The sequence below is a fragment of the Diabrotica virgifera genome, chromosome 3, assembly GCF_917563875.1.
Source record: "Diabrotica virgifera virgifera chromosome 3, PGI_DIABVI_V3a".
NCBI classification, from domain to species: Eukaryota; Metazoa; Arthropoda; class Insecta; order Coleoptera; family Chrysomelidae; genus Diabrotica; species Diabrotica virgifera.
Window position 1 is genome coordinate 94226959 of NC_065445.1, and position 26648 is coordinate 94253606.

Here is a 26648-nt window from a genome sequence, read left to right on the forward strand (position 1 = left end):
TGTTATTCTTTTTGCTTCTTAAAACTTCCATTATTTCCTCGTCTGTCCGCGGCTCCACTACATCCTCTTGGTTGTAGTTTTCTTGTATCACTTCCATCTGAACATCGTCATTATCTACCTGCCTCTCATTTAGCAGTTCCTCAAAATGCTCTCTCCATCTATCCAGTTTTCCTTCCTTGTCGCCTATTAAGTGCCCCTCTTTGCTCTTGTAAAATTTTTGTCCTCTTGAATACTGTTGTTTACTTCTTTTTGCTTCTTGGTAGAAATTTCTAATGTTCTTATTGATATAGTGTTGCTCAATATCATCAAACTTTTTACTCATGTGTTCCCGTTTTTTATATCTGCACATTCTTTTTGTGTTTCTCCAGTCATCATCGAACCATTCCTGTATAATTTCAAAATATGCAATATTTTTGTCCATGAGTAGGTATATTTATATTTGATTAATTCTTAATAACTTATACCCCGTTTTTAAACTAGGAGGAGTAATTCAAATTTACCGGGCGTAATGCTTGTTTGTAATTGGCGATGTTAAGTCACAATGACGACCACTCGTGTATTTCGGCGTAACTAAAATTGAAGGTGTTTTTCTTTTTATTGGCCTGCTATAATGGGGGGTTTTTAATGTCAAATCGTTGTTAAAATCGTTGTCAGTATTTTCGAAAATCAATATAATTAATAAATTTTAATACAAAAGACTTACAAATCTTACAAAAGAATTAAAAGCTTACAAACCTTTAATCAAAAATGTTCTTATGTGTGTGTTGTTGCAGAATATTTGGAGTAAATTTAGGACGAACACGTTCTTTTGATTCTACTGATGCTGGTAGATTGATTTTCGAAAATACTGACAACGATTTTAACAACGATTTTGCATTAAAAACCCCCATTATAGCAGGCCAATAAAAAGAAAAACACCCTCAATTTTAGTTTCGCCGAAATCCACGAGAGGTCGTCATTGTGACTTAAAATCACCAACTGGTCCCATATAATAACACATATATTAGGCAATGTCCGAAAAATAGCGTAACGTTGAGCAGTTCGGGTCATTGGTCTATCTATCTCTCTCTACCGGCGCTTAGCTTTCTCTCTCTAGCATATGATTGCCGCTGACTCTGTGTCTGTGTCGTTTCATTACTCCCACCTCTTGGTAGATACGCTCACACTCGTACGACGGACAAAGATAGCTAGACCACCGTACTTAATATTGGCGTTACACCCCGATGCATCGAGTGGCATATCCCTAGCCTGGTCTATTGTTAATATGTCTATGATTGGTCCAACCTCAGGAAAGTTTACTCCACTCTTATGAAATTTTAACACTATTGGCATTTCTAGGTTAATTAAGCTATATCAGCAATTTTTTGTGTTTTCTGCGTTATTCCTTTCTTTTTTAAATTGTTAGTCTGCATTCATATAAAAAGCAGGTGTTTTTAGAACGCTTTAGCGACGTACCTATTAGTATAATATAATATTTATGATCAACCAAAAAAGAAGATGAATCTGTTGATTTTTCTAGTGACATTATTGGTTGTGAATCCGTGTTTTGAGTTTACTCCTCCTGGTTTAAAAACAGTGTATAGTATATTTCATTATGACACTAGTCACCGTCAGTCAATATTTAACTGCTGTGTTGGGTTTTAGCAACGAATATGACGCAAGTTTAAGTTTCATGCTTGCGAATTATCTTTGATTTAACAGTATGAACTGGTTGAATTTTATATGCATTGTTCTCATATAGGCATGTCGGATCATTCTTGCTCTGTGCGTAAAGAGAGTTAAGTCCTAAAACACTGTTTTGAGATAAACGCGTTTAAAGTTTGCAATAATCTGTTCGAGTTATACTTTTGAAGTTTTTACAAGAATGTATTCCTCAAAATCCTTTTAAATACTTTTGATCAATTTAATAGTTCTTTATCTCAATAACATAATCAATAAATAATATAAACAAAGCATATAAGTATTATAAAAAAAATAATAAACTTTTTCTTACATGGACTTAACACAATTTGCACAAATATCATGGACTTAACACGCTTAACGCATAACACAAACTATTACAAAAAGCATAAAAAATAATATTTAATAATAATAATAGGGATTCTTAAGACCAAAGTAGCAGATTTTAATAAATAATAATACAAGAACATTTAGCAAGGCAAAAACTTCCGTTTATTCATCATAAACCAAGTAAGTAATAGTCTAAGTAGATAAATAAAATAATACCAAAAATAAAGAAAAACTGATATGGCAAACAAATCAAAATTTTTTAAAAGTTTTATTATTTAGTATTTACATTTTTTCATTTCTTCCTGCCGGTTTGTTTCGTTGATTTATTTTCTTGGCAACTGTAATTTTTTTCGTGGTTTTCATATTTACTTTCTTTTTTGGTCAACTAGTTGCACTATCTCTTCATTTTCTTCATAAGGAATGTCATCAGGGTAGGTATCATCTGCTTCATTTGAGGATATTAAGTCTTTATAGAATTGTTGAAATACTGGTGAAATGTATAGAAACAGGTCGAGGAGGTCATTTTTTTTTCTTCTTAGGTAAGTATAGTACTTTGTCCTGGGTAACGTAAACTAGGATCAACAAATGTCACAGTTTTGGTTGAATCGTAACTTTTGAATTTTCTTTGTCTAGCTTTTTAGATTGGTGGTAATTTTTTGTGTTTTAAAAACTCCTTTTTTTCATTCTCAGAACATATTTTAAGTTGCATGTCTAGCCTTTCACATTTTGAACAGGTAACAACTTTAGGATTTTTAATTTTTAAATTTAAGTTGTGGAACTCCTCACAACACTTAGTATAGCTTACCGGTTTTGAACTGGTTTCAGATAGGTTAAGCTTGTATTCTTCATATTTATAGTGTCACTATCGTCAAATGAGGAGAAACAAATTTTTTCCCACAATCTCATCTTGAGTAGTGGCTTTCATAAGCTGGGATTCCAATTAAAAATTGATTTACTTTATTCTTTTCTTCTTCAGTTACAAAGGTTTTTCTAAAATTTCCTCTTTCATCCGGTTGGATTATGACCGAAGATGATCTATTCTTTTGAATAATAGTTTCGAGGTATCTCCAAATTTCTCCAAATACTTTTAGTAAAATAGACAAATCAGCTTTAAAGGCGCGCGCCGTACAGATAGTCAACGTAATAACTTATTAGTGTAAGTGTGTTAAGTCGCAAAAGTGTGGGACTTAACACACTGAGTCTTCCTGTTTCTTAAATAATGTTTAGTGTAAAGAGTTATATATCTAACGTTAAGGACTTAACACGCTTTACACAGTTAGTATTAATCGTTTTTCATTTGTGAAAAATGAATACAGCCGGAAAAATGAAAGAATACCCATGAACCAACATATAAAACACGCTGTATTTTCCTGTCACCGTGTCACACAAAAAATTGGCCAGCGCAAGTACATGTAATAATTATTGTTACATGTACTTGCACTGGACAATTTTCTTTGTGACACGGTGACAGGAAAATACAGCGTGTTTTATATGTTCGTTCGTGGGTATTCTTTCATTTTTCTGACTGTATCTCAGTTTAGAAATGGAATTGGACTTGACAAATTGTACACACATGTAGATATCAAATTCTAACATACAGATATGTAGTACATTTGCTAATTTCGGCTATTTTTGGACTTAACCCACTTTACGCACAGAGCACAGCATTATAAAGGGTTTTTATGTAACCGTTAAGTCACCATTCTTTGATTTTAAATACTTTCAGAAATACAGCTATACACAGCAATAAAATATTTCACAACAGTGCTAGCTTGGACATATGGTTAAAACAAGAACCGAATTCATTAATGAGTCATTTATTCAAATTAAAACTATTAGTAACTATTATAAGTCTAAAGTAGTGACACTATAAATTTATGAACGGGTAAAATTCATTTATTTCCTTGCAATCTGTTAATAATAAATTATTAATATCCATCGTTCACAACTTTTAGTACTTAACTGTTATACAGTACTAAAACGAATATTATTTTTTTTGCAACGTGTCTGTGTTTACTGATCGATTAATTGTTGAAATTTGTTCTACTTATAAATACATAGGGCAATTAACTAATTAAAAATTAACAAAGTTCGCCAGCATAAAGCAATTAATTCATTAAGTGGGTAGGCGAAAAATTTGCTTGCAATGCTTTTTAAATGCATTAATTTTTTCCGAATCCTGAGAAAAGTAATTAGTATCTTTGACAAATTTAAACGCAGAATAAAAGATTACATTATTACCGAGGGCCGAAAGTTTCCGAAAACCTTTATAATGTTTATTTGAATAAGTTACAGGGGTGAAAAAAAGAAAAGAGAAAATTTAGTCTAATTTTTAATTTCAAATATCTTATTCAAAAGAAACATTTTGTTTATTCTAAGGGACTTTCGGCTTTCGGTAATGTAATCTTTCAATCTGCGTTTAAAATTTTCAAAAATTATTATTAGTTTTTTCAGGTTTTGAAGAAAATGAATGGCATTTAAAAAGCATTGCAAGCAGATTTTGCGCCTATGCTCTTAATTCATTAGATTACTTTTGTCCATAACATTGTTATTATTTTATACACACACATTTACAAATAAATAACTATAATGCATTGATGTATAAATACAGACATTTGCTTTTAGTTCGATCTATACTGTATTCTTCTTCTTTATGTGCCGTCTTCTACCGAAGGTTGGCGACCATCAAACGATAGGTTTCTCTGTTTTGTGCCGCATGTATTATGTTCGCAGCTTCTGGTATTTGAAACCATTCTCTCAAGTTTCTCAGCCAGGATTTCTTCTTCCTGCCCAAACCTCTTCTACCTTCAATCTTGCCTTCGACGATAAGCTGTAGCAGACTGTACTTATCATTACGGAACACATGGCCCAGGTATGACGCTTTCCTCCTTTTAACAGTTGTTAACAATTCCAACTCTTTACCCATTCGTCTCAATACCTCTGTGTTGGTCACTCTGTCTGTCCAAGGAATTCTCAGTATGCGTCGATACAGCCACATTTCTAGAGCCGCTAACTTCTTTATAGTTGCTGCTGTTAACGTCCACCCTTCTACTCCGTAAAGTAGCGTAGAGAGTACATAGCATTTTGTGGCGCGCCATCGGAGGTTAACGCTTAGGTTGCGGTTGCTTAAGAGCTTTCTCATTTTTATGAATTTGGATCTTGCTATTTCAATTCGGATCCTAATCTCTACGTCTGGGTCCCACTTATCATTTACTGTATATCCCAGATATTTAAATCGGTGTACTCTTTCAATACGTTCGGCTTCAATATTCAGGTCGATATGTTGAATGTTCTTTTTACTGATCACCATAAATTTAGTTTTCTTTCTATTGATCTTCAGTCCAAATTGGTTGCCAGTTGTATTTACTCTATTTAGCATCATCTGTAAATCTTCGATGTTATCGGCTAGTATAACAGTATCATCTGCATATCGAAAATTACTTATTGGTACGCCATTAATCTTGATGCCCTCATTGTACTCTTCTAGTGCCTCTAGAAATATTTGTTCCGTGTACACGTTGAAAAGCAGTGGCGAAAGAATACAGCCCTGTCTAACCCCTCTAGAAATGGTTATGTTTTCACTCACCATATGTCCATTCTTTATGTGGGCTGTTTGATTCCAATATAGATTTTTTATAATCTGGATGTCCTTAGTGTCAAGTCCTGAAAGATGTAATAGTTCTATGAGTTTGTCATATTTGATAGTATCAAATGCTTTCTCATAGTCGATAAAACAGGCGTAAACATCTTTCTGTTGATCCAGGCATTTTTGAATCAAGACTTGTATTGCAAATAGGGGCTCTCGAGTTCCAAAACCGCATCTAAAACCGAACTGTGTTTTACTTATGCTGTGTTCTAATTTTGCTCGTATTCTGGAATGGATAATACGCAAGAATACTTTAAGGGTATGACTCATTAAACTTATAAGGCGATATTCGCTACACGTCTTAGAATTGGATTTCTTGGGAAGGGGCCCAAATGTAGATTTCAGCCAGTCCGATGGAATTTGACCAGTATCGTATATCTTATTGAACAGTTTCAATACTACATTCATGTTGTTCTCGTTAAAAACTTTTAAAAATTCGACTGGTATTTCATCGCATCCTGTTGCTTTCCCATCTTTCGTTTGATCTATAGCTTTTATCACCTCACTTTTCAATATTTTTGGTCCATTCAGATCAAGAGAGTTCGTAGAAATATGACGATAATCCGTAAACAAATCTTTTATGTAAATTGCCCAAGTCTGTAACTGTTCTTCTTTATCTACAATAAGTTTGTTGTCCTCGTCTATTAACTTACCAAACTGTTTTTTCTTGTAAGTATAAGAAAACTCCTTAATTTTTTTATGCATGTTAAAACTATCGTGTCTTCGTTCTAGCTCTTCTATCTCTTGACATTTTTCTTGTAACCATTTCTCTTTGGATTCTTTTATCTTTCTGCTGACAGTTCTATCCAGTTCTTTATATTGTTCGGGATTATTCTTATTTTCCCTCCTTCTGTCCATGAGGTGTAATATTTCATCTGTCATCCATTCGTTCTTCTTCTTCCGCTCGTAGTCACCAATTACTTCTTTCGCACCGTTGCATATAGCGTCCCTTAAGTTGATCCAGTCTCTTTCAATATCATCCGTATTTGTTGTTAAAGCAACATTACTATTAATGCTATTTGTAAGCTTGACTTTTATCTCGGGATTTCTAAGTTGATCCATATCTAATCTTTTGTTATTCTGTTTCTGGATTAAGGTTTTTAGTCTGACTCGTAATTGGGCTACAAGAGGATTATGGTCAGAGTTTATATCAGCTCCAGGATATGTTTTGGCTGATATTATTGCGTTACGGAATCGTTTGTTGATTGTTATAAAGTCTATCTGATTTCTAACGATGTACCCAGACTTGTCCTGTGGTGACCTCCAAGTGTACAATCTTCTTAATGGTAACTTAAACCAAGTATTAGTGATAATTAAGTTTTTCTCCTGGCAAAACTGTATTAGTCGATCACCTCGTTCATTTCTTGTTCCCAACCCATACTTGCCAACTACATCACTGACTTCGCATTTTCCTATTTTGGAGTTAAAATCTCCCATTACCATGGTTATGTCTTGTTTCTTTAGGTTTTTTATGATTTCGTCTAATTGTTCGTAAAACTCTTCAATTTCTTCATCAGTACTCTCAGATGTGGGAGCATAAACCTGAATTATATTTATGTCTAGAGGGTGCGCACTTATCTGGATCAACATGCAGCGTTCTGAATATGGAATAAAATTTTTTATATGTTTTCTGATTTTATTATTTACTAGAACCGCTACTCCATGCCTATGGTTGACATCTTATACTGTATTGTATTATTTAATGTAATGTATCGTAATTAATTAATGTTTTATTGTGATAATGTATTAGCGTTGATTGATAAAATATACATTAAGCTATCATTCAACTTTATCAATATGTACATTCCCTTATTAACACTTACGCCTTTGAATGATAACTTGTATATTTATCAATCAACGTTGATAGCCGATAGAAAATTCAGTCTATATAAAATATTATCCTGTTTTTCAAATAACATGAATAATTTGTTCCTCTTCTTCTTTAATTAGGTGTATCCGTTTTGCGTTAATTTTAAAATTGTTGTTAAACTGTAGGGAACGACAAACATTGATTTACTAAGAATCTGTACGCCGTAGAAAAAACTATGTTTTCAAGAAATGTAACTGAGATAATTTTGAACAAAAATGTTTATCAGCACTTTTTGTGTAGATTGAACCACTCTCTCAGACACAACGCTTGCAGCGATCAGCAATTTTGAATGTCAGTTATGCGCGTGAAATCATTTTTTTTTAAATAAAATTTGTTTTTTATTAAAAAACCGATATCTTTTTTTATTTACATAAAGCCGCATCAACCATTAGCGGATGTTGAAAATTACAATATAATTATTACAATTTATGAAATAAATTTATATCCTTAAGATAATTAATAATTGTACTGGATAAATTATAATTTAATATATTCTTCAGCTGACTTGGTTCTTCAGAAATGTTGTTGATGCTTCGTTCATACGAGTAAAGTGGATATTTAGGCCAGGGTAATAAGACAAAAATATACCCTGTTCGTGACACTTCAGCAGCCAGGGTACTGAAGCGTTTTTTCGACAGGTAATACCTATAGAAACAAATTATAACTATTTCCTGTCAAAAGGAATTAAAAGTAAACAATTAACTGTCAAAAAATGGCATTTCCCCCTTTTTTCAAATCAACGGAAAACAGTGAAACTTATGATTTTTTTAGTACAAATATCTTCGAGATTATGGAAAAATCTTTAAAATTACGTATTACAAAGTTTGATATACTCATTTATTGTTAAAATAATTGCGAAAAAAGGTCGGAATTGCAAAAAAAATATTTTCTCAATAACTGTTGTAAAGATTAGTGTAAAGCTTTAAAATTTTTGTCAAATAAGGGTTCTTTGGTGCTTAATATGTGATAAAAATTTCAAAGCGTTCAAAAAATTCAGTTCTTTAAATTTTATTCAAATTGTTTATCCCAGAGAGCATTTTTTTTGCAATAACATAAGTCAGAAAAAAATGACCTTAGAACCATTCCACAGGTGTCAAATGAAAGAACATGAGCTAAATTTTCAACATGGTTTAAAAAAGTGAATAAAAAATGCATTTATTAGTAATAAATAATTATGCAAAAGTATCGTCAATTTTTCTTTATAAACTTTTTGAATAACTTTTTCCAAAAAAAATAACTTTTTTAACCTGTTTTAAGTGCACAACTACCAATACATGTTATCTATATCATAATTGATAAATTGCAATAAATATGTATAATTTCTTATATAACAAAATAAAAAGTTTATAAGGAAAGATTTACGACACTTTTGCATAATTATTTATTACTAATAAATGCATTTTTTATTTACTTTTATTAAACCAAGTTGAAAATATAGCTCATGCTCTTTCATTTGACACCTGTGAAATGGTTCTAACATCATTTTCTTCTGACTTATGTTATTGCAAAAAAAAATGCTCTCTGGGACAAACAATTTGAATAAAATTTAAACAATTGAATAAATTGCTTTGAAATTTTTATCACATATTAAGCACCAAAGAATCCTTACTTGACAAAAATTTTAAAGCGGTACACTAATTTTTACAACAGTTATTGCGAAAATATTTTTTTTTGCAATTCCGACCTTTTTTCGCAATTATATTAATAATAAATGAGTATATCAAACTTTGTAATACGTCATTTTAAAGGTTTTTCCATAATCTCGAAGATATTTGTACTAAAAAAACCATAAGTTTTCCTGTTTTCCATTGATTTAAAAAAAAGTGAAAAATGCCATTTTTTGACACTTAATTGTTTATAAATAAAAATGGCCGCCAGATCCTACGCAGGAAATAGTTACAATTTGCTCTTATAGGTATTACCTGTAGAAAAAACGCTTCAGTACCCTGGCTGTTCAAGTGTCATGGAAAAAACCTTATTACCCTGGACTAATTCTGTAAGAATGTGCTGGACTGTTATCAGGCATCTACAGTATGAGCATTGTGGTGGTAGCTCTTTGGTTATTAGGTGCTTATGGGTTAATGTTGTATGCCCAATTCTCAATAGGTTTATTACCACTTTTCTCTTTTCAGGGAGATGGAGCTCGAAATTGATGTAAGGTTTGATCTTTTTGAGCTTTGAGCTATTAGAATCCCAACAACGCTGCCAAACTTGTATACAATATTGCTTGTTATTTAAATAGCTATCTGTGATTGGAATTCTTTGAATAATATCAATGTTTTCGTCAGTAGTTGCTTTAAGTGCTAGGGCATCGACCTTTTCATTACCTGAAATAGGTACCTATGTGTGAAGGTACCTATGTGTGAAGGTACCCAAAGGAAGTGAATGTTTATATTTCTGCTTTGCATACGATGTAACACACTTTATTTTTTGGATAGTAGTATGATATGGATAGACCTGTTTTATGCTTTGAAGTACCGATAGTGAATCTGTGATTAGTAGAATATTAGGATCTGAATTAGTTTGGCAAAATTCGAGCGCTTTTAAAATTGCAATAGCTGCTCCAGTAAATACACTGCAATAAATAGGTATTCGTATAGCATAGCGAATTCCATAGCCATAGCGGATTCCATAGCATCTGTTATAAATGCTGCGGCACAGCCATTTTCGGTTCTAGAAGCGTCAGTTTAATATAGTCGTCATATTATTTTGTTAGAATTTTTTGATAGAAGTTATTAATGAGGGTGAGATTTGTGTCGTTTTTTGGGTGGGCAGGTGGGCTATTAAAGAAGTATTAATGTATGGAGTATTAATTGTCCAAGGTGGTAGAGTTAGGTCTGTAGAGAGCAAATATCTAAACAAATTAGTGTTATAACCATAACTCGTTATAAGTTCTTTAAAGTTTAAATATCTCGATTTCTTGCCACAGTCGTGGGAAATGTTATTTGCGTGTAGGAGCCTATAGTTAGGACTACGGATAGTATTATACAGTTTAGCAGCGTATTTTAAGCAGATATGTTGTCGTCTTAGAAATAAAGGTAGTTTGTTTAGTGTAGCTTGAAGACTTGCCACTGGACTAGAACGAAAAGCACCTAGTACAAGTCTTAAAGATGTGCTTTGGATAACGTCCAAGATTTGAAGCATATTATTACTAATACTAATAGCAGTTGAGTAGCGTATTGCATCGTAATCTAAACCGATATCTTTTGATCACAGTGTCCTGTCGCCAAAAATCAAAATGCGCTTTAAAGATGAAGATTGCATTTTTTTCGAATGCTCATTTTGGTACTTTGCCGTAAATGCCAGTTTCTATAAGGCTGTTAAATAAATATATATATATATATATATATATATATATAACAGGTATATGATATTTGCTGAACAGTTAGGAAACAAGGCTGAAATATTGGGGTAGCAGCAATCTCAAAGAAAACTCTTTATAATAGTTCCAAGCTTTCGAAAATGTTTATTTTCATCATCAGGGAAACTACAATCATAAATAGACAGTATTTAACAAATAGGCTAACTGAAATCAATAATAATTGCTATCTTTGTGTTACCAAAAATCCAGAACACCATAGTTTCCTCTCACTAAACCAGGTGTCGAGGATCCCCAAAAACACAAAAACAACAAAAAATTGTTTTGAGAAATGCAGAGTCAATACTTTCACTAAAAACACTGCACATCACAAAACAATCTTACTAAAGAGTTACTTATATGTTTGTACTTACATTATTTGAGGATGTTGAGCCTAGTTGTTAAACACTGACATATAAAACGAAATTTTGTCCTGGTACAAATCGTATATAAAAATTAAAATTAAAAACTATATATAAAAAATTGTTCTAAAAATCGAGTATAAATTGAAAAATGGTAAAATATTTTAAAAAATGATGTATGTCAAATGGCATTTTTGAAAATGTCTAACAAATGTTATATCGATTTTTATTAAATTTTGTTTGAATTCATACGGAAACGTCACTACCACTGAACCAATTATAATTATTTAATAAATGTTTTTTAAATTTTGAAATAGGAAAATTCCGAAATGAGAATAAAACAGTTTTAATCAATGCAAAGTTTTTTTAAAAGTAGATGTCTTTTTTATTATGTGATTTATATTGAAAAAATCTATAAATTATATATTAAATGAAAGAAGAATTTGAATTATTAAATTTAAATTGGTTATTTTTATCTAAGGTGAGTAAATAAGAATAAATTTCACTGAGATGTCTTACATCTGATTTTTTGTTTATTGAATTTTCTTCTTGAAAGATAAAAGCCATTTCCAAAAAGAGTCTTTTGTTATATGAGTTCTCAGAAGCTAGTACTTTAGTATATTGATAATCCATTGTATGACCCTCTTTGGAAACGTGTTCTGCTAAAGCACAACGTTCAGGATGTAGTCTAGAATCACTTTTATGTGATATTATTCGAGATGATAAAGTTCTCGAGGTGATACCTATATAGTTCATATTACAATATACTAAAGTACTAGCTTCTGAGAACTCATATAACAAAAGACTCTTTTTGGAAATGGCTTTTATCTTTCAAGAAGAAAATTCAATAAACAAAAAATCAGATGTAAGACATCTCAGTGAAATTTATTCTTATTTACTCACCTTAGATAAAAATAACCAATTTAAATTTAATAATTCAAATTCTTCTCTCATTTAATATATAATTTATAGATTTTTTCAATATAAATCACATAATAAAAAAGACATCTACTTTTAAAAAAACTTTGCATTGATTAAAACTGTTTTATTCTCATTTCGGAATTTTCCTATTTCAAAATTTAAAAAACATTTATTAAATAATTATAATTGGTTCAGTGGTAGTGACGTTTCCGTATGAATTCAAACAAAATTTAATAAAAATCGATATAACATTTGTTAGACATTTTCAAAAATGCCATTTGACATACATCATTTTTTAAAATATTTTACCATTTTTCAATTTATACTCGATTTTTAGAACAATTTTTTATATATAGTTTTTAATTTTAATTTTTATATACGATTAGTACCAGGACAAAATTTCGTTTTATATGTCAGTGTTTAACAACTAGGCTCAACATCCTCAAATAATGTAAGTACAAACATATAAGTAACTCTTTAGTAAGATTGTTTTGTGATGTGCAGTGTTTTTAGTGAAAGTATTGACTCTGCATTTCTCAAAACAATTTTTTGTTGTTTTTGTGTTTTTGGGGATCCTCGACACCTGGTTTAGTGAGAGGAAACTATGGTGTTCTGGATTTTTGGTAACACAAAGATAGCAATTATTATTGATTTCAGTTAGCCTATTTGTTAAATACTGTCTATTTATGATTGTAGTTTCCCTGATGATGAAAATAAACATTTTCGAAAGCTTGGAACTATTATAAAGAGTTTTCTTTGAGATTGCTGCTACCCCAATATTTCAGCCTTGTTTTATATATATATATATATATATATATATATATATATATATATATATATATATATATATATATATATATATATATATATATATATATATAAACCGTTATTAGGCGTCAACGCCCTTCCGGAAGGGATCTATGGATAAGTATCACCAAGCCCTTATCCCTGGCCGTACAGCTCCTCTATGGGCCGATCAGACACCAGCTTATTTTAGACCAAGCCGTAGATTCTGTAGAATTTTATACTACGATGTTGGCCTTTTTATTTTTCTATTCACCGGGCCGGGGATCGAACCTCGATCGTAAATCCGCTAAATTTGTCGATCCAGCGCCTCAGCCCATTAAGCATTAAGCCATCTGACCGACCGTTCAATAAATGATAAATTTTATTAATAAATGGATCATTAGGAGTGACCTATCAGTTTTGGAAAATAAAATCGCACATAATGCTTGATCTTTCCGATTTCTACTCCGCAAATCGTCTTCAAAAAAGAAAATTATTCTAAAAATCTGGGAAGATTTTATAACCTGATTATTTAGATTATGTGTCGGAAAAATGAAAGATTACCCATGAACGATCATATTAATCACTTATTTTGTATTTGCTGTCTTTTTCTATAAATAACAAACGTTTGTTATGGAAAAAGACAGCAAATACAAAATAAGTGATTGATGTGATCGTTCATGGGTAATCTTTCATTTTTCCGACTGGATTTATTTTCAAACAGTGACAAATTTTAGCCTAGGCCTAGATTTTATGGACCACATCATATAATAATTATTGCCAATTTTTATGAGGACAACAAACAATTATTTTAGGGTAATATTAGTGCTTACAATATTTTTTAAATTTAGTTTCCTTGTAAACTGAAATGAGTAAACTAATTTCGAAATAGAAACAATAGAAACAATTATGTTGATATCCTCTTTAGCAATAATTCAAGTTTAAGTTACATAATCGTTGATGATGATTTTTTATTATTTGTAATGTTAATGACATCGAAATTTGTCTTACCTCGGTGATCACTAATAATACTGTTTACTCGTTAATGATACTAGCGTCTCACAATTGAATATTATGGAAATGCTGACATTCACACAAATAAAATATTCACATTTTCTATACACCTAGAATAAAAACCACTAACAGCGGTAAAAAAATTTGCTCATAGATTAACGGTGTCTAGTCAGGCAAACTTTGATGTACGGGAACACTGGACCAGGGGAAGTTTTAATTGTGCAACAGGTTGCAGGTTTCGAACGTCAGACTACGAAAACATCCCATGTATTTTGTCGGACAGAACTTCTAATTGATTTGTTACCCCTTCATTAAACTCTTATGAAAAAATCAGACTGCTATATATCACCAACATAATTCCTTCATGTAACAATTCCTACGTGTCGGACTTATTAAAATGCCCAACATATTTGTCGGACAAACATTTTTTCATAATATATTGTATAAAGTTTGCTATTGAATAAACTTAAAAACCTGCTTGAACCTGCTGAATAAACTTAAAAACTTAAAGACCTGCTAGTTTTAATTGAATAAACTTCACAATTAAAGTCACGTACAACAATTAAAACTTTCCCTGTTCCTATGTTCCCATACATCAAAGTTTGTCCGACTATTTTCAGCTTGCTATTAATAAACTTTTTTTGGTACTCGGGATCCAGGCCTATGAGTGGCGCACACAATATTCCAGATACAAAAGAGCTGATATCAATATTACGTGGCGCAAAAATGTATTTTCATTTTGATGAAAAATAAATGTCTAGTTTTATTTAGAAATATTTTCCATAATATTTGCTAAAGGGCCTAGCCGGGTAAGATGATGAAAACTGCCCCCAACTCGATTCGAATTCCATATAGGTCACCGTTTAGCATATATAGTGAAACTCACTTTCTGAAATTTTTAGCCCCCTAGGTGGTCATGTGACCCACCTAGAGCCTAATTAGGGTTTTTATGTTGTTATTTTTTATCTCAGCTGCATCGAGAACTAGCGAAAAACTTTAAATAAAAAAGTTGCAAGCTTTAAAAAGTTCTGTCCGAAATTTTTTTTTAATTTTTGGCGGTAAATTTAAATTTTAGAATGATTTTAAAATTTTAAATGAGTATAAAAAAATAACTAAGACATTCGTTTTCACGAAAAAAATATATAACGTATATTTTTGCATACTGTTTCACTCTGAATTTTTTCAAATTTTTAAAATTGGTGAAACGCACCTTTAAAAATAAAAAACCGCATTTTTTCGGTTTTTTTTTCGTTTTTTGATACAATTTTATACATATTTTTTAAAAAAAAGTAACACCGTCACTAGAATAGGTAAAAAACTGAAAAATAATTGGGGTTTGCTTAATAAATTTTTTTTGTAACGCCATCCATTTTCAAGATACTGGGCGTTGAAGAAAACAAAATTTTACACATTTTTTACGATTTTGCCGAAACTACTGACAACATTGTAATAAAACTTATCGTGTTTTAAAAGGTAGTTATTGTGCATGTTTTAACATACAATTAAGGATTTGATATTCATAATTGGCGCGCATAGGGGTAATGATCTGAACTTTTCAAAGAAAAAAAGATAGTACGCCACTGACATATTTCAAATTAACAATCATTTTTAATTCCTCGTTCAATTTGCGATAAAAAAACTTTCTTCTCATTTTTTCATACGACGCGCTGTTTTGCTGCAAAAAATAAAATATCTTAATGCTTCTAAAGTATTCGAATTAGTTTTTATAATGGATGTACGAGTTAATGTAGATGTAGAAACTACTAGAAGTTCGAATACTTTGTAAGTATCTTTTTTCTTTAAAAAGGTCAGACCATTACCCCTATGCGCGCCAGTGATAAATATAAAATTCTTAATAGTATGTCAAAAAATGTACAACAACTACCTCTTAAAACTCGCCAAATTTTATTACAATGTTGACAGTAGTTTCGGCAAAATCGTAAAAAATGTGTAAAATTTTGTTTTCTTCAACGCCCTGTATCTTGAAAATGGATGGCATTACAAAATATTTTTATTAAGCAAACCCCAATTATTTTTCAATTTCTTACCTATTTCTATGAAATGAATATTTTACCTATTCTATAAAAAAATATGTATAAAATTGTATCAAAAAAGGAAAAAAATGCGGTTTTTTATTTTTAAAGGAGCGTTTCACCAAATTTAAAAATTTGAAAAAATTCATGGTGAAAAATTATGCAAAAATACACGTTATATACTTTTTTTGTGAAAACGAATGTCTTAGTTATTTTTTATACTCATTTAAAATTTTAAAATCGTTCTAAAATTTAAATTTCTCGCCAAAAATTAAAAAAAAAATTCGGACAGAACTTTTTAAGCTTACAATTTTTTTATTTAAAGTTTTGCGCTAGTTCTTGATGCGGCTGAGATATAAAATAAAAACATAAAAACCCTAATTAGGCTCTAGGTGGGTCACATGACCACCTAGGGGCTAAAAATTTCAGAAATTGAGCTTCACTATATATGCTAAACGGTGACCTATATGGAATTCGAATGGAGTTGGGGGCAGTTTTCATCATCTTACCCGGCTAGGCCCGAAGTAAAACGCGCAAAGAGTACTTTTGATAAAGTTTTCACTTTGAGATTACATGTCAATCTGTCAGATAAACTTCCAGATAACTAAGTTATCCGGAGGTGAAAAGATCGGGCCTTAATCAAATTTAGCAAATATTATTGAAAAATATTTCAAAATAAAACTAAAATTTTATTTTTCATCAAAATAAAAATACATTTTTACGCCACTTAATATTCATATCAGCTCTTTTGCAGCTGGAATATTGTGTGCGCCTTTCACCTTTTTATTTGCTAAGGTAAATACTGAAAACAAAAACAATGAATTCAATATCGACACAACCATCTTTTCGTAGATTTTAAATCAACCTATAATAAATGAAGTCGGAAGTTATAATAAAGATTGAGAGTAAGTCTGACTTTTACTTCATTTAAAATGAACTCTCACATGCAACCCATTCAAGATTTCAACCTATAATAGTGTCCTAAGAAATAAATTGTATGAAGCCATGGATGAATTCCACATCACCGATAAACTGATAAGATTGGTTAAGGCTACAATGCGTAAAGTCGTTTGCAAAGTCGAAATACAGGGCGAACAATCACAGGCGTTTGAAACGCAAGTTGGGCTGCGACAGGGATATGAACTGGCGTGTCTCCTTTTCACCATAGCTCTGGAAAAGGCGGTCAGAAATGCTCGAATAGACAACAGAGGAAATATTTTTAATAAATCAACATTAAACATTCAACAGAGCGAAAAACATCGGTTACCAATTCACTGTTGATAACTCTACCTTTGAAGTGGTGGACAAATTCACATACTTAGGCTCCCTGATCACCAAGGACAACGTCATGGCTGAAGAAATCAAGCAAAGGATAATACTAGTTAACATATGCTATTTTGGACGGACTAGACATATGAGAAGCAGAAACTTAAGTCAAAAAACAAAAATATCCATATATAAAACCCTTACACAACCAGTGTTGAAATACGGATCGGAGAATGGACCATCTCCAAGGCAGTTGCAACCTTCTGCTTATCTTTGAACGAAGGATCCTGAAAGGAATATTCTGTGGCATCTGTGAAAATGGTGTTTGGAGGAGGTACAACTACGAGATATACCACAGATATAAACATATAGTATTTGGTGGTAAAGACGTAGTATCTGTTATAAAAATAGGAAGACTAAGATGGGTCGGACATCTAGCAAGATCACAGCAGAACAACCGTCCTAGAAGAATCCTTATGTCACAACCTGTGGGAAGTAGAAATAGGGGTAGGCCAATACTCAGATGGAAAGATGGTGTAGAAGATGGTAGAAAAATAGGCGCAGCAAACTGTCAAGAGTTGGCAATAGATAGAAAGAATAACGAAGAGAGCGATAACTACGTTAATGGTAGCCAGACGTACTCATGGAAAAATGTGGGGTTTGAGACCAGATATGGTATATTGGGCTTATAACATGGTAGTAAAACCCACAATTACATATAGGTCTGGATCCCGCGTATGAAAAAAAAAGTTGATTAATAGCAAGCTGAAAATTTGTTAATAGTTTAAGGGTGTCTTTAAGGGTGTGTTTAATTGTGGAACGGGTTAAAACTTTGGAACGGTCAGACACCGAAAACGGCACATGTATTTTGTCCGACAGAACAGACTTAAACTCTTCGAACAGAGATTAAACTCTCATGCAAAAATCAGACTGCTATTTATCACCAAATGGGCGTTTTAATGAGTGGAACATGTAGAATATGTCAAATGACAGGAATTATGACAGGTGATAAATAGCAGTCTGATTTTTGCATGAGAGTTTAATCTCTATTCGGAGAGTTTAAGTCTGTTCTTTTGGACAAATTAAATGTGCCGTTTTCGTGGTGTGACCGTTCCAAATTTTTAACCTGTTCCACAATTAAAACTGCCCCTGTTCCAGTGTTCCCATATATCAAAAGTTTATCCGACTAGACACCCTTAAGCTATTAACAAATTTTCAGCTTGCTATTAATTAACTTTTTTTTCATACGCGGGATCCAGACCTAATATGCATCAGTGGTATGGTGGCCAAAAGTGCAGCAAAAAAGTGCCATCATCAAATTAAGCAAGGTGCAAAGACTTGCTTGTCTCGGGATTACGAAGGCTATGAGGGGCACACCTACGGCGGCTATGGAGGCACTACTTGATCTCCCTCCTTTACATATAATAATAAGAGGTGAGGCGAGAATGGGATATTATAGACTGCGAGAAAAACTGAGCAACTGGAGCAAATGGATGATGATTTCTGACCATATGACATCAAGATACAAGCCTGAAGTACCTTTTCAAGTGGAAATTTGCATACGAGACGAATGGGACAGAGGAAACTCTCGACCCAGACTGCAGAGTTATACCTGGTATACTGACGGGTCTAAAACAGCAGACGGTTCGGGCGCAGGAATATTCTGTAGTGGTGGAAATTTCACAACATTTCTATTCCACTGGGAGAATATACCTCCGTATTTCAGGCAGAGATTTTTGCAATTTTGCTGTGTGCAAGAGAAAACAACGGCAGAGAGGGCATTCGAACTGCAGCAGGTTTACATATGCACAGATAGCCAAGCAGTCATTGGGGCTCTTATAAGCCCTAAGGTGAACTCTAGGCTAGTGTGGGAATGTCGACAAGAACTTGACAGACTGGCACAACATAACAGTATTATACTGGTATGGGTTCCAGGTCATCGGGGCATATACGGTAATGAAAGACCTGGTGCACTTGCCAAGAAAGCATCAGCTACAAAATACCTGGGTCCAGAGCCGGCCGTGGGAGTGCCAAAAAGCACCGTCCGCGAACGAAAAAAAGCCTGGATCGGAAGCCAACACAACTCACACTGGGAGAATGTACCCGGACAAACACATGGCAAGATGTATATCGGACGGACATGTGCTAGTAGGGCTGAGTTACTGCTGAAAACAAGCAGGAATGAGCTCAGAGTCATAATGGGCTTCCTCACTGGACATGCACCAGTTAAGGGTCACCTGCATACCATGGGGCTGTTTCATGGAGACTTGAGCTGCAGACTCTGTAACAGAGAACCTGAAACAGTCAACCATATTTTGCATGACTGTGAGACATTGGATCGGAGGCGGCAAACACTTTTCGGAGACATCGAAGTGACTCCAAATATATATGGCACCCACCCACTAGACCTGTACAAGCTGGTGCAGGGTTCCAGAATTCTGGAATGGGTTTCATAAACGAATGGAAGATGTACAATAAGTCAAGTGGCTGCTGTACAACCGGTTCACAACAGACGGCTTCCAGGAAAAAAAATGGATAGAACTGACTAGCGTAATAGACTTGGGAAGGTCCAGGCTCTTTTATAGGGCTGTAGCACCATTGATGATGATGATCAGGAGTTTTTCATTAAATGTATGAACTTAAATGTAATGTTTCTCGAATTCACGTTAAGCGTGATAAACCACTAAACCATTATCGATAAATTGGGTTAGTGGTTTTTGTTGTGTCCATCGAATGCACATTAGATTCTTTTCAAATTGGAATAAATTGAAAAAAATATTGGGATGGCTGGGAAATGAACTCAAATTCCCCGATTATAAGTTTAACGTCCTAGTAACCACTAGATTATTTCGGCGATTTTCGATTTAGTATATTATAAGATTTTGGCAAGTAGCGTTTGATGCAGGCAAGATTAATTATGATATCTGATGGTATTGTAGGATTTAATGAGATTGAAAAACCGTTTTTTTCGACAGGAAATGGATTTGATCACACTTATGAGGCCTACAACTTAAAAATTCGAATCATCCCCAAATGGGGAGCGCCGTAAAACCTACACTGCGCTACAGTGCGCCAGTGATGGGATGATACACGATTTTCTTTGGGAAAATAAAAATATTTGGTATAAAAATGGTAAAGGTGGTAACAGTATAAAGAAATGTGGAATATACATTTATATAGAAACTTATGTCGAAAACTTTGTAAGCTTTAAGATGTCTTATTTTTTGCATGAAAACGGCGCGTCGTATGAAAAAAAAGGAAGATAGATTTTTGTCATAAATTAGACGAGGAATTTAATAATAATTTTTAAATTAAAATATCTCAGTAGCGCACTATTTGTGCCTTTAAAAAAATTCAGACCATTACTCGTATACGCGCGGTTTTAGAGCAATAAATAAATCGTCAGTTTGTAAGAAAAATTTCAACACCCGGTATCTCGGAAACGTTTTCAATAAATAATTTGCGAACATTATGTTTATACAGTGTGTCCACGGATGGGGTGCCCAAGAGGAAAAACTTTTTTATTGTCAAGTTTAGCGAAAAATGTTATTCTTGATAAAAAGTTCTGCTGGTTCTAAAACCCCATAAAACGAAATAAAATTCAAGTTTTTCAAATCCTGCTTAATTTTGTAGCTAATTTTATGTAAATCCCTATACATGTTTGCACTAAATTCGAAATTGTAACAGTAATAACTTGGGAGCAGTGCCGGTTTATCCACTGGGCGCTTGGGGCGGGCGCCCAGGGGCCCGGGCCCCGGAGGAGCTTGAAGGGGCCCGTTCCTTTTAATTAAAAAAAAAAACAAAATCACTAAATAATTTACATATTCTCCGAAAAAAATCTCATACGCAGATAAGCCAATACACAGCAAACGCCTTTGTTCTATTGTTACATCTCTTCACGCCTAAAAACTACAGAAAGTTGTCAGATTTCGCCATGTCATTGATTAAAAACTACCCAGGTAGTGGATAAAAACTGTAAATAAACGCACAAACGGAGTTTTTTTAGTTTCTTATAATTTCTTTTTGAATTGTGGGGCTTAAATAATAATTTATCTCACTTTTCGGCTTTAAAATAAGTTCTTTTAAAAGAGGAACAAAATAAGTCCTTTAACCTTCGGATGACCAAGCGGGGGAAAAGTGACCCCAGCGTATGTTTTTCTTTAATAAATTCAAAAGTATTTTCAATTTTTAACTCATTATTTTTGTATTTGACTTTCATATCATTCTAGATATCCTCATATTTTGAAATAAAAAAAATTCCCTATACTTTAGGAATAAAAAATATATTCTGAAGTTGATGTTAAGTAAAATACCGTCTATTATGTGTAATTCCAAGTAGTTTTACGCTAATGGCGTTGACTTTGCAAAGTAACAAGACACTTATTCAACATACACACTACACATGACACTAATACTCATGTTGTGACTAGCTGAATGACATAAAGTCCATGCCATAAAAAAATTAAAAAATAAAAATTAAAAAAAACTTCATTTTTTTGTTAATTGTCATTTTTGACATTTTTGACCTGGGGTCATTTTTCCCCCTTGGTTATCCATGTAACAAAAAAAAGGTTGGTCATCGGAAGGTTAAAATAGTTAAACGAAAGACAAAAATAGATATACATAAATCTAATTTATAGAAAAAGAATAGATTATTCTCTAAAATGCCAATACCCAAACAATAGGTATAGTATTTTTACTACAAAAGCGATATTACGTAGGTCAAAATTTTTGACGTAAGAGAACTGTCAAAACATTAGAATGTGACTTAGAATGAAAAGTCACATTCTAATGTTTTGACAGTTCTCTTACGTCAAAAATTTTGACCTGCATAATATCGTTTTTGTAGTAAAAATACTATACACACTCTTTCAAGCATTCAAAAGTAACGCGATTACAAAGATTGCAATTTGGCATTATACAGTGGCCTCTAAAGCTAGCACTCCACTTGCGATTTGTGGTCGCAGCGACAAAAAAATCGCTGTCGCAGAAAATCTGGAGTCTAGAGTCATTGAATGCTACAAGGATGTAACATCAGCTTTTAGATATTTTTTTAATCTAGAGATAAAGAAGAAGTCAGGACGTCAATTAATACTTTATGCGAGAAACCTAAAAACGATGTTGATGAAACTAAAGAGAACCTGCATAACGAAATTACCCATTTTGTAACGTTATAGTTATGCCAAAATTTGAATAAACATCATACAATTTATGAAAAATTAGTTTCTTCCAGGATGTAAAAGCAACTTTTCCCAATATTTTAACTTTACTGCAAAATTTGACGATACCAATTTCTAATGTGTCAGGCGAGCGGTCTTTTTCGGCTTCAAAAAGAATAAAAACATATTTAAGGTCAAATTTGGGTCAAGAAAACCTAGATGCATTATCACTATTGTATATAGAGAATGAAGAACTGGAGAAACTGAATTGTGATAATATTATATGGCAGTTTACGAATGCCAAGTCAAGAAAAAAAGTGATCTAATTTTTGTCTTTATGTATTTTTTAGAATATGTTTTTTTGCTTGTCATGTGTTTTTTTGTGGAACTTTCTATTTTTGATTTATGTTTTTAAATGTATTTTTTGATTATTTTTTACGTTTCCTATTCTTCTTGCTTGTTTAAACAAATATTTTATGGATTTTACAATAAACTTTTATAGTTAGTGCATGTGTTTTCTTGTTGAAAAACTGACAACGAGTAGCAATGAAGGGGGCCCCTAAACCTCCAGCGCCCAGGGCCCGAAGTTAGGTTAAACCGGCACTGCTTGGGAGAACAACCCTTTCGCTTCTTTGGATTATGAAGCCAGACTTTGTCGTTCTCCTTGAAACATCCAATTATTTAATAATTAAATAATCATTAATCTAATAATTTTAATAATGAAATTTATCACAAGATAATTTTCAATTCTGTATTGATTGCTTAACATTGCCGAAAAAAAATGACAATTCGCAAATTTTTATCGGAGTTGACATTGTGGCTTGGCGACACTAGATTATTCTTAAGATTTCGAATAATTGGCTAAGCCAAAGCCATTATAAAATAAAATAAAAAAAAAAAGATTTCAAACTTAGTTGAAACATTTATAGTGATTTATATAAAATTTGCTACAAAATTAAGCAGGATTTGAAAAACTTGAATTTTATTTCGTTTTATGGAGTTTTAAAAGAAGCAAAACTTTTTCTCAAGAATGACATTTTTCGCTAAAAATGAAAATAAAAAAGTTTTTCCTCTTGGGCACCCCATCCGTAGACACATGTACATAGAGCAAACTGTCATTATTTTTTTCATGTTGAATTACTCGTTATAGCATGTCGCACTTATTTAGAAACACCGTATACCCCATTTTTCTTCGATTCTACCCTTTTCATTTTAAAGGGGGTCAAAAGATTGAAAAATTTATTTGGAAAACATAATTATTCCTATGAAATAAACAAAATTATCAGGTATAATAGCACAAGAGAGTGAGAATAAATTGAAAGTAATGCCACAGTTTTTCGAAAATTTGTTGTCTGGCAATAGACACGAGAGCCCGCAGGGCTCGAGTGGCTATTGCCCAATGACAACAAATTTGAGTAAAAATGAAGCATTATTTTCTTATTTATTCTTACTGTCGTGTGATGTTCGTAAGATTATTTTTTAATACGTATATTATGGATATTTTCTTAAATGTGACAGTTGTCAAAACTAGGAAACTGGTTGCCATTAAACAGAAACAATTTAAACAGAAACAGTATAATTTTAATCTGATTGGACAGAATTAAACACGTGATCAAATATCTTACTATACGATTGGAAGTTAAAATCATCAAAAATTAATCACTATAAGAATTTATTGTAAGAAATTAATCAAAACTGTTCATTAATATTTAATTTTTTTTTAGGTGAACGTATCTGTTTATTACGAATCACTGTGTCCAGATTCAAAGAAATTCTTCACTCAACAATTATATCCATCACTTCAGCCGCAAAACAACATTTCCGACTTCGTCAATTTAACTCTCGTGCCATATGGAAAATCAACAGTAAGTACTTAATGTTTTATAAATATTTAACTTTTAAAAATAGTTTTCACTTGCATAATATGTACATCCTTTTCCTTACTATTTTTTTTCATTCCGGTATTTTGATACGTTGGTACCTTGACATTTTAACAAAATATACTTATGATAGGGGAGCTCAAGCGGAGATTTTTGTAGTTACTTCGAGCGCGTCAGAAAATCACATGGGGAGAAACCTTGTACCCTGTAAATGTACCCCTACCATATATTGGCTCTTAATACAGTCCGAAAAGAAAATCTATCTTTAGAAAAACTCGAAATCGTCAGATTAAGATAAGGTAAGTAAAGTACATGCAGAACAGTGTATATTTCAAAAATCTGACGATTTGGGCGGGGCGTAAGGAAATGGTGTCACAAAAATTTCACAAAAAAAAGCGAATATTTCGCGAAATAAACGTCAGATCGAAAAACTAAAAAATACGTCTTCTATATTTTTCAAAAATCTATCAAATGATACCAAACACGACCCCCACGGAGAGGGTGGGGGTACATGCAGAACAGTGTATATTTCAAAAATCTGACGATTTGAGCGGAGCGTAAGGAAGTGGACGAGGCCATGGAAAGACGAGACCTTAGAGATGGAGAATGACAGAACAAAAGGCGGTGACAGCTGTAAAAATGCTTATACAGATAGATATAAAATTAATATTTGTTTGAGTGCTCGTAGAAAGTAGAACATATTAGTTTACCATGTATTAATAATTTACAAAAATATGATGTTTAACTACCATTAATTAATAAAGCCAAAACACATAGAAAAGGATACATGACTGCTTAAAAAAATTCTATGCAGAAAATGAAAAAATGCCACTAAAACCGAAAACACGAGAAATCACCACAATATAAATTCACAGGAAGATACCTGCGTGCTATCATGTAACGATTATATTATCATTAGAATCTATCAATCCAGCCTTTTTCTGTTTCATAGACCTAGAGAAAGCGTTTGATAGAATACAATTAAAATATGTGATACACCTACTATATGACAAAAATTTACCGCTGGATATCATGAAACTGACAGAAAACATAATATGTAAGAAATAAAATAGATAATATGAAAGTCAATGGAATAATAACAGAACCCGTAGAAGCAAACACAGGAATCAGGCAAGGAGATTCACTAAGCCCTCTACTGTTTAACATAATGTTGGATGCAATAATAAAACAAGTGAAGAAAAAAAGAGGGTTCAAAATGAGCGATAGAGAGATAAAAATACTCTGTTACGCTGATGATACCGTATTAGTAGCAGAGTGCGAAGACGACCTACAAAGATTACTGCACGAATTCAGCATTAATGCAAAAGAAGTGAATATGAAAATATCAGCCCAAAAAACAAAAAGCTGAAGTAATAGTCAAGATGCAAATTGGAGTTAGGCAATCAAATTATACAACAAGTAATGACTTTCAAATACCTGGGAATTAATCTATCAGTCAAAAACAATATCGAAGAAGAGGTAAAAGACCAAATAATTAAAGTCAGTAGAACGGCAGGATACCTAAACGACACAATTTGGAAAAACAAACACCTAAGATTGGAAACAAGTGCCCGAATATATGTCAGTTATTAGGCCAGTTATGACTTGCACGGTCGAAACAAGACCAGATAGAAGCAAAACACAAAGACATCTGGAGACCAACGAAATGAAGATCTTGAAGGATTGCTAGAAAAGGACTACAGAGCAGGGTAAGAAGTGAGGAAATCAGACGCATATGTGGGATAGACAATATAAATACCTGGTAAAGAACAGAAAAGAAGAGTGGCATCAACACATAAGCAGGATGTCTAAATCAAGCAACGGCGGATCCAGCAACCTTGCAAGGAGGGGGCAATGAAATAAAAATTTTCTCGTCACTCGTGTATGCAGGATTCTTTTTCGGTATGGGCTGTAACTTTATTTTTCTTCATGTACCGTTTCAGAACGTTGGTTACTATCAGAGCTATCTTAATTTTATTCACTGCCACCCTAAATCAACCACGAAGTGCTTTTTCGTCCTGGACTGCGTTTGCCTTCTATTTCCACTTGGATAATATTTTGTAGCAACCTATATTTGAAACTTCTCATTACATGTCCAAAATACTCCACTTTTCTCTTCTTGATGCCTTCTATAATCTCAGTAATCTTGCTGAGACGTTCTAGTATTATGGAGTTTCGAATCTTCTTCACCCAAGATACTTTTAAAATTCTTCTATAGAACCACATTTCGAAAGCCTCAAGGTGATTTAGATTAGTAGATCGATTTTATTCACAGTCCAAGACTCGACACCATACAGTAAGACCGAGAACACGTACTTTGGAGAAGGAATTCTGTTTTATGTT

General features: G+C 32.7%; 1 protein-coding gene across 1 annotated transcript in view; it reads left to right on the forward strand.

Moving 5' to 3' along the window:
* The window catches only part of LOC126881943 (GILT-like protein 1), a 166865-nt gene that overhangs the window by 93308 nt on the left and 46909 nt on the right, over positions 1 to 26648 (forward strand). The window contains exon 2 of the mRNA XM_050646680.1: positions 24150 to 24290. Coding sequence (XP_050502637.1) covers positions 24150 to 24290 — 141 coding nt within the window. The remainder of the gene's footprint in view (positions 1 to 24149; positions 24291 to 26648) is intronic.